Genomic DNA, 15530 nt, shown 5'->3' with positions numbered 1-15530 from the left:
GGAATAACAATTTCCTACTGCATTAATTAGAGGTCGACGAGGCGTGAAATCGAGGTTTACGAAGCGTCAACTAGTTTTACACATCGCGACGGAATAATAACACCGCGACACGGCTAGAATCCCGAATGCATTACCTACACGCCAGCGCGACCGCGGCCTATGCTGGATCGGTGAAAACCAAGGGATCGAGAGAGGCCGGGTGGACCGTAATGATTAACGACGAACGTTAATGCCTGAAATTCGATCGCCGCGGCAGCAATTATTGCGAACGTCCACGGGTCGGTCGCGACGCGTTCGATCCGTCGATGAGACGGGAGACGGTCGAAACTGCTACCCCTCGATGGTGGTGCAAACGGAAAAACCAGCCGTGAGCCGCGTTACTTCGCGGACGCTGTTGCAGTTTTAATCCGGCGCAAAGCCGAACGGCCGTTCGGGAAATTGCGATGTTTAATTGCGATCAACCGTGTAATGACCGGCAGCGGTCAATTAACACTTCGAAGACCGGCGCGGCGGCCGCGCACCCGCGCGCAAAACCGTCCATCCTGCACACGTATTGAACGGGTCACGCGCGTCCACGTAACACGCGAAGTAGACGCCTGGAATTGGCGTTTTTGTTTCCCGATATCAATTTCGGAGCGACGATGAGGGGCTTTTAATTGGGACCGCCGATGCTGCTCGGCGGTGGCGACGTTGCTGATGGCGAGCGAATCGTCCATCGGCAGTAATGGAACGCGATAAATGCAAGTAAATCTCGACGCGCGGAAATTCGTTATCTCATTTCTTTTTCCCTCCTCTCTGTTCGATGAATACGTGGTCCGTACGAAAATTTATCTCCGAGCGAGGACGGCGAATCTTTGAATCGAGGTCGATGGTCTACAGTTGTTAAGTTCTTGAACTTACAATTAAAGTACGTCGATACTTTTTAAATACATATGAAAGTCTAAAATCGTCGTTAAATCGTCGTCTTCGGTTAAAAGATTAATTGCGTAGCTGCGACGTGAATGCAAAAGCGGATAAATTCGATGCAAAAGTGTTGGAAGGTACCGTGACTCGAAGTGCCTTTGTCGTTCTCAGCGAAGATTGCTTCCCGCCGGCGATAGAGTCGGTACAATAGCCCTGCCCGCGTTCGCGGCTCCCTAATCGATGATTCTGGAAGTGGTTATATATTTCACTGCACACATTCTATTACGAAGTTACAATTTGATCGATCGTAGGATGCGAACGTACGTCTCCGACCCGCAGCCCGATTTGAATTTGACGTAGAAAAATGGCATCGACGTTCGTCCATCTGGCGAGAAAACGCTGAAACAGGTGCTCGAGGCTCGCACGATAACTGCCGTTAACAAGCGACTTTATCACCCGATCCAACGTCGTCACTTCCGCCGCTTATCGCTCGTGTAAACCCTTCCGGTTCTAAATATGAACAGCATGAATAAAGAAAACGTGATTATCGCTTCTACCGTGCCGCGCGGTCGTGGCGACATTTGAAAAGCAAATCGGAAAGGTATCGCAAACAGAATGCAAAGCGATCAGTCATCGGGATTCGCGTTTCGCGTGCGATCTCGATGATAAACGATTCGGCGTCCGGGATAAATTGGTTAAAATTAAACTCTGACAGAAACTAACAAAGGAGAAGGGCGTATAGAGAAAGGGTAACGAGAACGGCGGTAGGTACGGGAATGAAGCGTAGAATGGGGAATGGGCAAACAGAGCGCAATTAACGTGCGACCATTAAATATGTACGCGAGTTACTGCCGCGGCACGATACGTGTGTGCCGGCCAGCGCAAATGCATTGGCTATCGAACGCTCACACGGCACTACCGATCTCTTCTTGCATCCTGTTGGCACAGCCGCTTGATTAGCTCCGCCATATTTACATATCATTAGCCGAGTGTTTGTCCGAGTCGGGAATTCCCCTCCTGCATCACCGTTGTCCGTCAATATACGAAATAAAAGTTGTTACGTCGCTCAAAATACCGTGTCGTCAATATCGCCATTCTAATATTTACCTATTCCCGCGCATCAATTTAAAAAAGCGCTTCTTTGCGTGGCTGCGACGGGACGCGCCCGTCTTGCGTATCCGGTCTCTTCAAGATCAAAAATTGGAACCGTCGAACGGAACTTGTCGCAATAAATGTTTGGATTCGGAAATTCGTCATCTTTCACTTTCACTTTATTCATAAAAATACGAATTTCGATCTTGATCTCGTTGCCTACATTGCATTAACAACTTCTTTTCTTTTTTCCTTTTTTTTTTTTCTGTCATTTTATACAACTACTTAAATGTATTGGACAAGCTGGCGGTAGTGAGATTACCGCGAGAGGAGAAACTAAAACGGAATAAATAGATTAACGAACTCGACTGGTCAATTAACGACGTCCAAAATTTCCGATCGAACAAATTAACCCGACGATCACCTCGTGATCGCTCACCGCCGTATAAATCGCAATGTGCGGCACGATCGAACTCTTGAAAGACCCTATCCGTCTATAGCTCGGATTAAAGTATAGTAAATACTGCTACATCGGTTTATCGAAGGAAATGCTTATGAATTGAATAAACGATACGCTAAAAATAATGGTAATATTCTGTCCCGTCGAAGGAAGAAGCATTTACTTCGATGTAAAATGTAAAAAGAGAAAAAAACAGTAGAAGAAAGAAGAACAGAAGAAGAAAGAAAGTAAAAACGACTCTTTCTCTTACACTTCATTCGCAAGAAACTCTATCTCAATCGTAAAGTTTAAGATAGCCAGTTGCTTTAGTTACACATTATCTACTGCTTAACGTACACGCAACCTTAACGTCTAGGTTTTCGATTACGGTAACGCGTTTTGATTATCTTTCCCTTCAACTTCGTCCATCTTAATTTCAATATGGCGACATCCAAATCAGTCTATTGAGTCGTACACGTTCCTCGAGCTTATTCATAAGAAATTATTGTAAAAAGTATCATTTTTAAATTACTATTAAGGCAGTATGGTAATATGACTCGACTTCCGTACCGTAGAGTTCCTTACACCTCGCGAATCGCCCAGTATCTGTCGGATATGTGCGTGTTTCCTACTCATCGGGATCGAAAATATCAACGAAACGTTCAATGTTCAAAGCTCTTCGTAACTCAGTAAAATCATCGTATAATAACTCGTGGTCTTCATCAATTTTCCGAACCAACGTCCAACGCGTCCGATTCCTCCGCAACGTTCACACAAATGACCCTCCGTTAATTGTTCGCCAAATTGTATCATTGAATTGGAAGAAATTCAAACTTGGTCCTCGCGACTTAGTAAAACTACTGCGAAAAAAAATAAAAGATCGAGGAAAAGTCTAATGAACAACAATCAATAAATAAACGAATAGGTAACAGAATCAATAGATTGAGACAACGTTGTATCTCCGTAAAGTGAAACGCGATGGTAGTTAAATTACCATCATTACCGTCGTGTCTTTAGTAAACGTAGTGATACACGAACGACTGCTACGTTTCCCGGGGCAGTATAGAAAGTAGGAACTGCCTAAGAAGCTCGGTAACGCTTACGAGTAATCACTCCTAATCACCCCTTTTTACCTTTAGGTATCCTAGATAAGTAACGGATTCAAATGCAGTACTGAAAATACGCGTACGGATTCGAATTGAATTCGAAGGATATTCGTATGTGTGACCAATCGGTAGGTTTCCGAGAAATACGTAACGTGTTCCGCACGGGGAAAGCCTTAACGTTTAAGAACGAATCGAGTCGATCGACGAAAGGAATAAATGTCAGCAATGAGCATAATCAGCACGTCAATACCACATCATAGTCTAACTAACTCTAGCAAGTGGCAGCGTTGCTGCAACCAGTTTCCAGCATAGCCGACTCGAACTGTTCGAGGACTTGCATACTTTCCGGAGAGACAGCATTAATGCCCAGACGCTCCTTGTACTCGTTTCCGGTTAACCGTCGTCGGGAATATTTGACAGAATTGCTCATCGCTTGTTCCGGGGTATCGCTGTCGCTCGTGCTGCTGCTGCTACTGCTGCTGCTGCTGCTGGTTGAACGTCTACCACTGGATAAGTCTTGTCTCTCGGAATCAGCCTTATCATCAGGAACTGAGACCTCGTTACGGAGCTCCAAATAATTGCTTTGTGCGTTACACAGAGACGCTGAGTCTTGCCGATCCCTCCGATTCTCCGGCACGATTTCAGCGAGAGATTCAATGTGCCTCGTGTAAGTCGCGTCGGTCGATGCGTTGTCGTCCTTCTCGTCGTCCTCGGGTTCGCATCCGACTCTCGCGTACGTGTTGCCGCACTTACGCTCGTACGAGTCATACGAGTCCGCGTTCTTCGGCGTGTTGCTCTTCAGCCCCTCCGCTATCGAGTGCCAGAAGTCGTCGCCGAAAGTAGTGGGCGAAGATGATCGACCCTCGTCTACGATTTCCGTGACCCCAACCTCGTCCCTCTTGGAACTTGTGCCCCTCTTGTACGCTTGCTTCGCTCCGGTTGACGCTGGTGTATACGTCTCTTCCAACTTTGCTCCTCGATCGATGGTGAAATCGTCTTCGAAGGTACTGGACGAAGGCAATTGAACCTCGTCCGTGATTTCCGTGACTTCGAGCTCGTTCATCTTGGCGCTCGTGCCCCTTTTGTACACTAGCTTCACTCTGGTTGACGTTGGTGCACACGTTTCTTCCAATTTCGCCCCTCGATCGATGGCGAAGTCGTCCTCGAAGGTACCGGTCGACGGCAGTTGCATCTCGTCCGTGATTTCCGTGACTTCGAGCTCGTTCCCCTCGGAACTCGTGCCCCCCTTATATACTAGCTTCGCTCTAGATGGCGGTGGCGCGTGCGCTTCTTCCAGTTTCACCCCTCGATCGATGGTGAAGTCCTCCTCGAAGGTACCGGGCGAAGGCAATTGTATCTCGTCCGCGATTTCCGTGACCTCGAGCTCGCTCCTCTTGGAGCTCGTGCCCCGTTTCTGTACTAGCTTTGCTCTAGATGGCGCTGGTATATGCGCTTCTTCCAATTTCACGTGCTCGAAGAACTTTGTGAGGGCACCGCGTTGCGATTGGACCGTAGGCTCGTTTCGCTCGCCTGACTCCAGCTGGTAGCCTTGATGATACAACTGCTGCCGGTCGGCTGAGGTATCTTTGTTAGCTGGGCCGACGTCTCGTGGCTCTCGAGAATTATCGGTGAGGATATAGGACTTGTTATGGCTTGTGAACAATGAGTGGAGAAAACCACCGGTTCTTGCCCGGTACTTTGGACGACCACCGAACAGTGTTGTCTCCTCTGGCTCGCTGGACTTTGCGATTTGTAGTTGCTTATCGGGTTCTGCACTATCGTGGGAAGGCAGTAGGATATCTGTGGCTCTGGCGGATCGCAGCTGATTAATGCCAAATTTATTCCTTGGCTGTCTGGCCCGGGACTTTCTGCCGTTGAATGTCGATCGTTCCAATTGATACTCGGCCGTGATGGAGAGATTCTCTGTATCGATGATACGGTTGAGGGCGGGTACTGCGCGGTTGGTTTGTTTCTTGCGGTTACGACTGGCGAGGTCGGGCAATTGGTTGCCGATGAGCATGGAGGAAACGTTGGCGACAGAGATTTCGGTCTGAACGCAAGAGCTGTAGCCTGATGTGGTTGGCAGTTTGCAGTTGAGCATTGAGGCGTGACTTTGATCTTCGGAAGACTGACTTGCCCTTCTGGCGGCTGGTTCTGTGATTTTCTTGACGATAAGGTATGACTGGTGCTTGTCGGACTGAACACTGGTGACTGGTAGCTGATAGGCGTAGGACACTTGTGGCTCTGTTCTGTCGACATAGGCGATGCTCGATCGGGCCAACTGGTTGAGGACGATAGAGGAGTAGGGCACGGAACTTTCTCGATGCTCGCTGCTAATTGTTGCGGAAGCCCCGACGTCCGACTGGTTGACGGTTGATGTAGGGACACTGTTGGAGGAGATTGGGATGAGGAAGGTCGAGGAGGGAAGTTGGCTGATGCCGATGGAGGAGGAGAATCCCCGCTTTTTCTGCGTTGCATCAACTTTATGAAGTCCAGAAGCCGTTTTATAGATCTCTGCGTCTTCTCTTGCTTTCCTAATAATTCCTGGCGCGTGCGTTGCTGTAGCTGCAGAAAGAAAAAGAAAATTTGTTAGTCGCGTACCGTTGCCTTCGTGAAGTCTGAAAGAATATTGAAACTTAGGATACACATCGATCTGCTATCTGACAATACCAAGACAAAGATGCACATGCTCTCGGAACAGAATTTCACGAATTAAATTCAAATATTTCCCGGCCTCGCGTACCTCCCATACACGTCACATTTAACGTTTCTCGCGTATCGATCTATGCTCGATGACTAACTAGACCCACTAAGACGAGATACATAAGCAGTACATAATTGTAGTTTAAGAAATAAACACGACACATTGAAACTATTGGCTTTTTTTTTCTTTTTCACAGCACTAGAATTGTACGAGAAGGAAGCATCGTGCATACCGTATTTCCACGGCTTAACGAATAAACTTATTGCCATAGACAGTGTAAGAATATGTTTCACGAAATACAATGAACAATCAATCCGAAACAATAACGATCCAATTTGTCGATTTTTTCATAAACCAAAACCACTGTTCCGCTATAAAATAATCGACACGTGTTTGGAAAATAATACTGAAAATGAACAAGAAAAACGTAGAGATCTTGCAGGTTCTCACTGATGAAAAAACAAAAGATGGAAGACATTTGCGTATAATTTCATTAACTGAACGGCATTCCAAATAAAAAAAAAAGAATTATCTGTGAATTTCATTCTACGCAGGCCACAGGACGAACCTGAAGGGACTGGCCGAGTAGTTGTGAGCGTTTTTCCAACTCGTAAACCTGCAATCTCAGATCCGAGTTTCGCTTGCGCAGCTCATATCTTTCGCTCTCTTTCTCCTCTGCAAGATATTTCGCGTTCAATACACGTTGCTTTTTTGTGCCCTATTACTGACGATCGACCAAAAAGTTCTTCTTAATTGCAAATTCTTCTGCTGTATTCGAGGAGCCGGTCTCACTCGCGACACTTCTTCCGGCAGGCTGCTCTCTCGTTTATTCTCTCTGTGCGCTTACGTTCAATAAAGTCTGCGGCAACGCTGCGATACCTCGTTGCACGTTAAATCTAGAAATTGTGGACCCATGTTACACAATTTCCTGCTCCTCTTTCACACAGCGTGTCAGCATTATCTACAAGTACTCTTTCGTCTTACTTTTCGCGCGATACCTTTTCTTTTTAACGCATACATTTAAAACGTACGCTAACTTCTAGTTATCAAGTGTATAACCAAAAGTGCCGGTTTAGTTTCACTTTTATCATTAATATTATTACTTTTTTATTTTCTGTTATTAATAATATATCGCTATACGTCGAATAATGTCGAACGGTGCCGCCACGAAATGAGATAAGCGTGCCACGAACATTCATAAAAGCTAGTGTCTGCAGGAAACAAGAACTTTTTTGTCAATCACACGATCAACGTTACTACAGGTAGATATCTTCTCAAAAGCCAAGGACGATTTACCGAATTCTTCGTCCTTCTTAAATGGCGGACGTCCTTCGTCTTCCTCCTCTCCGTCCTCGCCGTCGTCGATCTCTTCCTCCTCGATTAACGCACATTTAGGGCATATCCTTGGCGGTGCCGGTGATACAGAGTGGCAAGACACGTGGTAATTCGATGCACAATTCTCGCATACAGTTAACGTACCTGTTTCGAACATAAAATTGTTATATACGGTTCAACGGATCGTTGCGAAAGATAGAAACGAAATAAAGCGAGACCGGGACCCCGTGTATACCTGGGTTTCTACAACTTATACAGACTGCTGAATCACTGCTGATCCTCTCAATAGTCAGGCTGGAAGGTAAGCCTGGTATGTGAACCGCCTTGTTGCCGATCGATTGAACGGTCTTTACGGTCGGTACAGGCAGCTGAATTTGACTGGGACCGTTCTCAACCTTGGTCTTACTCGGGAAAACTTTACTCTCCGCCACGTTTCTAAGTATGTTCGGTCGCGTGGTGGACTTTTGAACGGGGATCAAAGATTTCATCACCGTCCTTGAGGTTGGTGGTGACGCTGGTTTCGGCGGTGCAACTTTTACAGGAGGTGGCGATGGCCCGTTCATGCGAGCGGTTGTCTGACGAGTTTGCGGGACATTTCCGGATTGGAGATACGAGTGTCTCTTTCGTTTCTAAAACACCAAAGCAATCGTACGAAGTGTTAACGATATTACAATGCGCATAGAGAATATGCAATAAAAAAATGACCGAATTTCCAAGCGTTCGCCTACCGTTGGTACTTCAAGACTGGAATAAACAAATTGCGGATTAGCGGTACTGCGGCGTTTCCTTTCAGCCCTTTTATTTTGCAGTTCGGCACAGGTAGTAGTGGTAATGAGACCGAGAGCATTCAAGAAATTCATTTTTGCAGTCGAGTCGACTTTACACTCCTTTTTTGGCTCTTCCTTCTCGGATTTCTCGTTGGAATTCTCGTCCATGGAAACCTCGATAACGTCGTCCTCGCCGGAAATGGTCTCCACCGAACTGGGCCGTTCCCTGTGAACAACGATCCCGAATAAAGTATTGTACAAAAGAGCGCTGGCGTGATCCAACAACTCACGTGCGAGCTATTCGAAATTGGAGAACTGGGACTCACTTGATAGATACGGCACGATGACGCGTGGGCGAGGGTACATCGCCGTTTCTAACGATCTCCTCATAGTCCTCTTTCGAACTCTTCGTGGTGAAGTCGTTGCCATCGGTCTTATGCTTCGTCTCATTGTTATTCGTTATGTGATTATTATTGTTCAAGCCGAGAAGCGACGCGATGGAAACTTTCGCCCCGTTCGCGTTCTCCGCTTTGAACGTTTCGACCTCTTTGCGCAGCCTCTGGACAACCTGCTTCTGCGTATTAAGATTGGAAACTATGAGCGTGAGAGCTTCGGTCAATGATGATCGTGGAAAACTTTCTTGGCAGACTGTGTCTGTGTCGCGGATCGTTTTTAAATATGAATGCGTTCAAGTGCACTGGCACTCTCCTATAAATCAAGACAATACTCGTAGAGATGTCGAATGCGTGCTAATAACGTGAACGCAAGAGGAAGGCAGTAATTGTTAATAAATTAGGAGGAACGTATGGCTCGTTTGTTGTTACGCCAAGTCGGTGTGACGTACATTCTGCCAAGAAAATTTTCGACCGTTCCAGTTGCTTTAAACTATATTCTCGTATAGCGTATAAAATGAAAACTTCCAGAAACTCGTCCACGTCATAATTCTTAATTAACATCTGAAAAGGGAGGGCGGAAAATAAAAAATTTGCCCTCGTGAGCTGAAAAAGTATCCCCAGGTATCTTGTAGGTGGCAAGTTAATAATCTTTTAAGTTTCGCCGGACTGGGTTTCCATCCCCTGTATACAACACAGACACCGCCTCGGCGGGGTGACGAGCAACTTGCGAGAAGTTTTCAGAAGTAAAACGTTTAACTTGGAAATACAATGAACAACGATGGAAGAGTGATCCCGGTGAAATGAGCGTAGAAAGCGACAGAAAGACCAGGGGCAGACGAGGAGGATGTGCCAAGGTGGAGGACGAGAGGGTGCGCGAGAAGAGAAGGAGAGGAAAGAAAAAACGCGGAGATTTCGTAAAGAGCTGAAAACGTTTCTGCGGGACATTTTATTGATTGAGCCCCTCCGCCTCTGCCCGGCCCCTACCCTGCTTCCTTTTCACCCAAGTCCCATTCGCTCTCTCTCTCTCTCTCTCTCTCTCTCTCTCTTTCTCTCTCTCTCTCATCTTTCTCCGTCTCATTCTCCCTGTACACCATCCACCCACTCCCACTCTGTGTATCTGTGTACATGTCCGTCTCTTTCGCTCCGGTTCACTCCATCTTTATCCATTTTCTATCCGTTTACGTTTATCTCCTCTTTGCTCCTCGCAGCAATCGACCTGGATCGATCGTTTATTGCCAACAGAGGCAGGGAAAGAGAGAGTGAGAAAGAGGGACAAAACGGGAGAGAGGAAGAAAAATTGCAGACAGAAGAGTCGAGAGGGATGGTGATAGTGGCGATGGTGGTGGTGGTGGTAGAAGAGGCTATGTGAAACACGAGGGTACAAAGGGAAGAGAAATAGGCGCATCCGTGTCGACGGGATTACCGCGAGAATGTTTAGGAAAGGATGCTAGGCGATACCGAAGCGCATCCACCGGAGCCTCTCTTCGGGCTAGAGTTGCCCCGGTTATCGATCGGACGCGTCGATTCGCGAATCCGGAGAAGAAAACGCGTTCAATGCGGATTGGTAGAATTTCACGCGACGATCGCGCGTGCAACGGATGCAACTTGGCTTGGAGATACGATTCGCACCCTTTCGCAGCATTTTTTTGCATTAATCGGATCCCGGAGAACGGACAAGTTTTTCCCCCAACTCCTTCGCAGGGTCCAGCGGAAAGTTTCCCGGTGAGTCCACTAGCTACGTTTCCCGATTAGGTAACGGGATATTGTTATCGAACCGTGTATCCGATATATTGGATCTCGTTACATTCGATCTCGTAATGTAACAGGAACGATAATGCGGTCGAATAGGTTTACGAAAGAGCTGAAAGAGAAAGGATGTATCGTGCGTGAGCGAAGGGAAAAGGGCCTTTCTCTCTCTCTCTCTCTCTCTCGCTTTATCCGTCTCTATCTCCGAGGCGATCGACGAAGTTTGGAAAGGTGGTCGGTAAACTCGCTCAACGAGTTCGCTATTTAATTATAACTGTGCATTACTCATTCTAGCGAGCGTCCCACGAAGAAACTGCAAGCCTGGCGCGCGGGAGGTCGATACAGAGACGGTTGATTCGATAACGTTTGGGAAATTCGTGGCGAATACCTTCCGAAACTGACTTGTCCGCGTTTGGGTGCCCGATTGTGCAACTTCGTAACTCCCGCACCACTAACACACTTCAACTTTCCAACTTTAACGTTGCAAAGGGATGCACACTTTTCAAGCTACCACGCTGCATATCTGATAACGTTTAACACGTATCGACCGGATACAAGATCATTAGGACATTTCATTTCGTGGAATGTCTTTTTCCACGACATTGGTCTCTGCGATGAAAATGTTTCAAACTAAAGTAACAGGATCGCTCTAATTAATATACCATCTGAAACATTTCTCTCTCGCGCGATGCGTCTATCGATCGAGTTAGCGGGTGTTTCGTTTGTCTCGAATCAAGGACGCTGCCTGCCACGATCTCGAAACGTTTCCCTCTACGATCCCCGTCGCCGATAAGGGTATTTAATGTGACATCGTTTCTGTTCGCGCAAAACGGACAGTCATAAATATGGAACGTCCACGGACATGTCTGCCCTGGATCATAGCGAATGAGTGAAACGCGAGGAAATCAATTCTGAACTTACCTGGCACCTTCCCAACGACACGATGTGCAAGTGAATCTTTTGTATCTGACCGAGGATGTCTGTATTCTGTAAAACGAAAGGAAACACGTTTCTGGTTAGAGGTGCGATATACAGATTTTTAAACGCAGAGAGCGTTGCGTATAATCAGGCGCGGGACTTTCTCTGAACAGCAGGAAAAGAAACGGAGGAAACCTGCGATCATCTGCAAGTATAATTTCCTCGGTAAGGATGCACGCGACTATTACAATTGTGACATAACGTTTAGTCATTCGATGGAAAACGGACAATTAACCGGGCCCACGTAATCGATACGATCCGTCGTTGTTCAATCGCGTTCATATTCGTGCGGCAGTATAAATTGAAAGTATAATAGCAGAGACGAAAAACGCGTAACAATAAACATGAAAAATTTCATTTAAACGGCGATACGGTAAACGCGAACACAGGCTGACAACGTTTATGCTATCTAATCGAAACGAGTTAACGATTGCCGTGGAAACAATGGCCGCCGCGTTATACGAATTCGGAAGGGAACTTCCTCCCGAGGAATATCGATAGACGTTTGCCGACAGAAGTTTGTTAGACACACGCGTTTTAACATCCGCTAAATACAGCAAATCAATTGTAACGCCAAAAATAACCGGTGGCGAGGACTCGGTTTCCCTGCAGGCCTCGGGTGTACAGCGAGAGAGCAACGTCGTTATTGCGATCCCTCCGAGTTGCTCGTACATACATACGATCACGTGTTTACGGAGCCTCGGATTGATCCGTAGGATTAGAGGAAAAGTAAGCGACTTACGTTCGGGTCATCCTTCAGCTTGCCCACGCAGATCTGGAATTGAAAAAAAGAAAACGGCAAGATCAGTTAATACGCTTCGGAAATAGGAACGAAACGTCGATTCGTAGCATCCCCGGTCGGTGCACGCTTTTATAAACTCGTCCGCGGCGTCTCCTCTGCGGCGCAATGACGCAATTACCGTGACATTGTGTCTCGATCGTATTGGAGAACGTGTACGAACGGTTGCATCGACGTTTCCAGGTGACTTAAAGGCGTCCTCCTTACCTCCGCGCGTCTCTTCCGAGTTTAGAAATACATTTAAAGGGACCCTCCTGCCGGCGATTACTTTTTCGTATCGCGTGTGCGCGCAACGAACGAGAAAAGGAAAGGAAGATCGTTAATGGAAATCGTATCGGACGCGAATGCAATCGCGTTCTAAATAAAAATAAAATACGCACGTTAGAATATATATACGCGGCGCGTTATTAAAATAAACGCGCACGAAGTATTCAGTGTAGCATATCAGCATATCCCCCCCTCCCCCTCCCCGTCATACACGGCGAGATAAATAGTTTTTAATACACGTTAAAAATTTACGGATAGACAGCATTGCGCACCTGTTTCCCCGATAAACGTGCAACTGAAATGTCTATCGAGCCGTGGACAGGTTTGCCCTATCCGGTTGGCAAATACTCCATGCGCGAATATTGATCCAATATAATCTAATTGATAGATTCGTGATAATCTATCCGACGATTAATGGTCAAGCAACGAGCTAGGGGAAAAAAACGTATTTTTCATAATCACGATACACAATTAACAGGTTCGTTGCAAAAACGATCGAGATCGTTGGAAATCGATGTACGATGTAAATCAATGGAATGCGCGTCCCGAAGTGGTGGCCGATCGAAAATATTCGATTTCGAAGAATTATATAGACCGAACAAGGTCGGTAGAGCAGAGCAGAATGCCGATCGTGCGCCGACAAACTTTCCCCCGTTGCGCATATATCCCTCTAGCCGTTCCTACTATAGTTAATAAAAGTTCGCTGTAAATAGACGAATCGAGTACACGCGTTATGCACGATTCGATAATATCAGTTTACAGCGTCTGAACGTATACATCCGGATCTAGCCGATGGAATTCTGCGACCCTTTGGTCATTTATTATGCATGAACTTACATCACGATAGCGAAGGAGCATTTGGACAAAGGATTTTAAGCAAGTGTTCGCGTCGCAGGATATTGACCAGAACTAGTAATACTTGTTCGGAGCCACGAGTTTAAGCTAGCTTTACTTTGTACGTCGTCCAATAATAAATGCCTACGATAAAAATAATTAGATACATCAAGTGAAAGTCAATTATTTTGTTTGTGAAAACAAATGTCCAAGGCGCGTTACGCGGTCTGATTAAAGTTTATGGTGGTGCTTGAAAGAAAGAACGAACTAGGTGAAGACAAAAGTAAGAGAAGAAGGAAGAGAGAGTATAGGACTATAGTAGCTAGAGTAAACGAGAGGGAGATCAACCGAACAAGTGAGTAACTGAATGAACGAGTAAGAGAGATAGAAACAGAAGCGCACACATATACATAGAGAGAGAGAGTGAGAGAGAGAGAGAGAGAGAGAGAGAGAGAGAGAGAAAGAGAAGGAGAGAGAGAGAGAGAATGTTGGTTCTCAAAGTCATGCGACGCATCGGTCGAAGCACTCTACCAACAAAGGTTAAGGTCTGAACACTCGTTCACCTTCGAGTTTATGTGATTCGTACAAAAAAAATGACCACTGCACGGTTGTAGTATGATTGAAAGCAAGCAAAAGTTCCTTTGGAACTTGTTACGCTTCTTTCACTTTCGATAAGGCGCAACATCGCCCGTTTAACCGAAGAGGGAACACAATTTTATATACAACCGATATAGAAGGGAGAGAGATAGAGAGAGAGATAGAGAGAGAAGGAGAGAGAGAGAGAGAGATTAAAAGTAATATAATTTTATAAAATAAACGTATGCCATATTAGTGACTCGATTTCCGTTGGTGTCTAGCATATACCAGACATCTTTGATCGTTTCAGGAAACTTGAGGGAATCTACATTGAAATAACAAGTTCCGTAAATACAGTATAGGAGGTGTGCATTTATGCACGCGCGCGCGTGCCTGATGCGTACATGCGTTCATGCACGCATTGTGCGTGGGAATGCCAAAGAAACAGAATCAAAAAAAGAAACTGTCGAAAATGTTCAATGGGCATTCGGAGTTCCGAATTTGTTTCGCGGAGTCTAACGCCTTGAAAACAGCCAACTCTGTTCGAAGGATACAATGAAACTTTTCGAGAACTTTTTTTTGCCTTTCCAAGTCGATTATCTATCGAATGTGTTATCTCGATTTTTCAATCGATAGGGGATTGCGTATTAAAAGGAGGAAAAAAGTCGTTGGTCGGGCAAGAATCATTCGTTAACTTACTCGCTCGCTCGCTCGCTCGTTCGTTCGGCTTCGTACTCTCAATCTTTAAATCGTTATCGACATACATGCACAGTCGCGGGGACTCACCTGATGATCGCGTATGGCATTTTTCAGTTTGTTTTGCACGGTCAGTATTTCTTCCTGCAAACTCTTCGATATCTCCATATTTTTCTATCGAAATTAGTCGGTTTTCCTCCCTGTTCAAAAATCCGGCCGATTTTAGCGAGAGAAGAGGAGGACGGGAAACCCCTCCTCCCTCTCACTCTCACGCTCCCACCAAATTGACGAGAGCAGCGGTATACGCTCCGATCAACCGCACGCACGGCGCGCACCAGCCACCAACTCGTTTCGTCCGGCTACCGTAACGACACTCGACCGTTTTAACTTTGAGATATCACCCAGGTAAAAATCTCACAGACACATTTTTTATCGCCCCGTTACGCACGTGCATATGCACACCCTTATTTCACGGCACCGATCGGACGAAACAACGTCGCGAAACCGCGCACCAAAGTGAATTGTTCGCTCATCAACGAGCGTCTGTGCTGCCACCAGCACTGTTGCCTCCGTACACGGACGTGCCAAGTTGCTCGAGTTCCCCTCCCCACCCCCTAGCCCTAACTCTCCATCTTTCTCTCTTTCACCATCTCCCTCTCTTCGTCCCTTCCGCTCTGTTGTGTGCCCAGGGATCCGACGCGCTCCTTGAAAGAAAGTTTTCGCGCCAACCGAATATAACCAACACATGTACCACACGGATTCACTTTCCACTCGATGTCACGATATTCTTACGCGGCCCTCCTCCTCTGTGTTACACGATCGCTATCTGTGAACTGCGCTTACAAATTTACAAAAATACAGGACGTTCAAAGAAAACATTTCCTTGAAGTAGA

General features: G+C 46.3%; 1 protein-coding gene across 2 annotated transcripts; it reads right to left on the bottom strand.

The window, feature by feature from the left end:
- Positions 1-3560: 3560 nt before the first annotated feature.
- On the bottom strand, positions 3561-15523 carry LOC143428753 (uncharacterized). Of its 2 annotated transcripts, XM_076903864.1 has the most exons (8): positions 14728-15523; positions 12208-12240; positions 11409-11474; positions 8673-8920; positions 8308-8572; positions 7815-8208; positions 7541-7723; positions 3561-6105 (listed from the first exon to the last, which is right to left on the bottom strand). In XM_076903864.1, exons 1-8 carry the CDS (start codon positions 14803-14805, stop codon positions 3812-3814), a joined length of 3561 nt encoding a protein of 1186 aa, XP_076759979.1. In that variant the 5' UTR covers positions 14806-15523; the 3' UTR covers positions 3561-3811. The 2 variants fall into 2 exon arrangements, with proteins under 2 accessions (XP_076759979.1, XP_076759980.1); XM_076903865.1 differs by lacking the exon at positions 12208-12240.
- Positions 15524-15530: the final 7 nt, after the last annotated feature.

Source organism: Xylocopa sonorina, chromosome 11 (assembly GCF_050948175.1).
Source record: "Xylocopa sonorina isolate GNS202 chromosome 11, iyXylSono1_principal, whole genome shotgun sequence".
Classification (NCBI taxonomy): Eukaryota; Metazoa; Arthropoda; class Insecta; order Hymenoptera; family Apidae; genus Xylocopa; species Xylocopa sonorina.
Note: the sequence above shows the minus strand (reverse complement) of the source record. Positions and strands in the feature narration are given on the sequence as shown.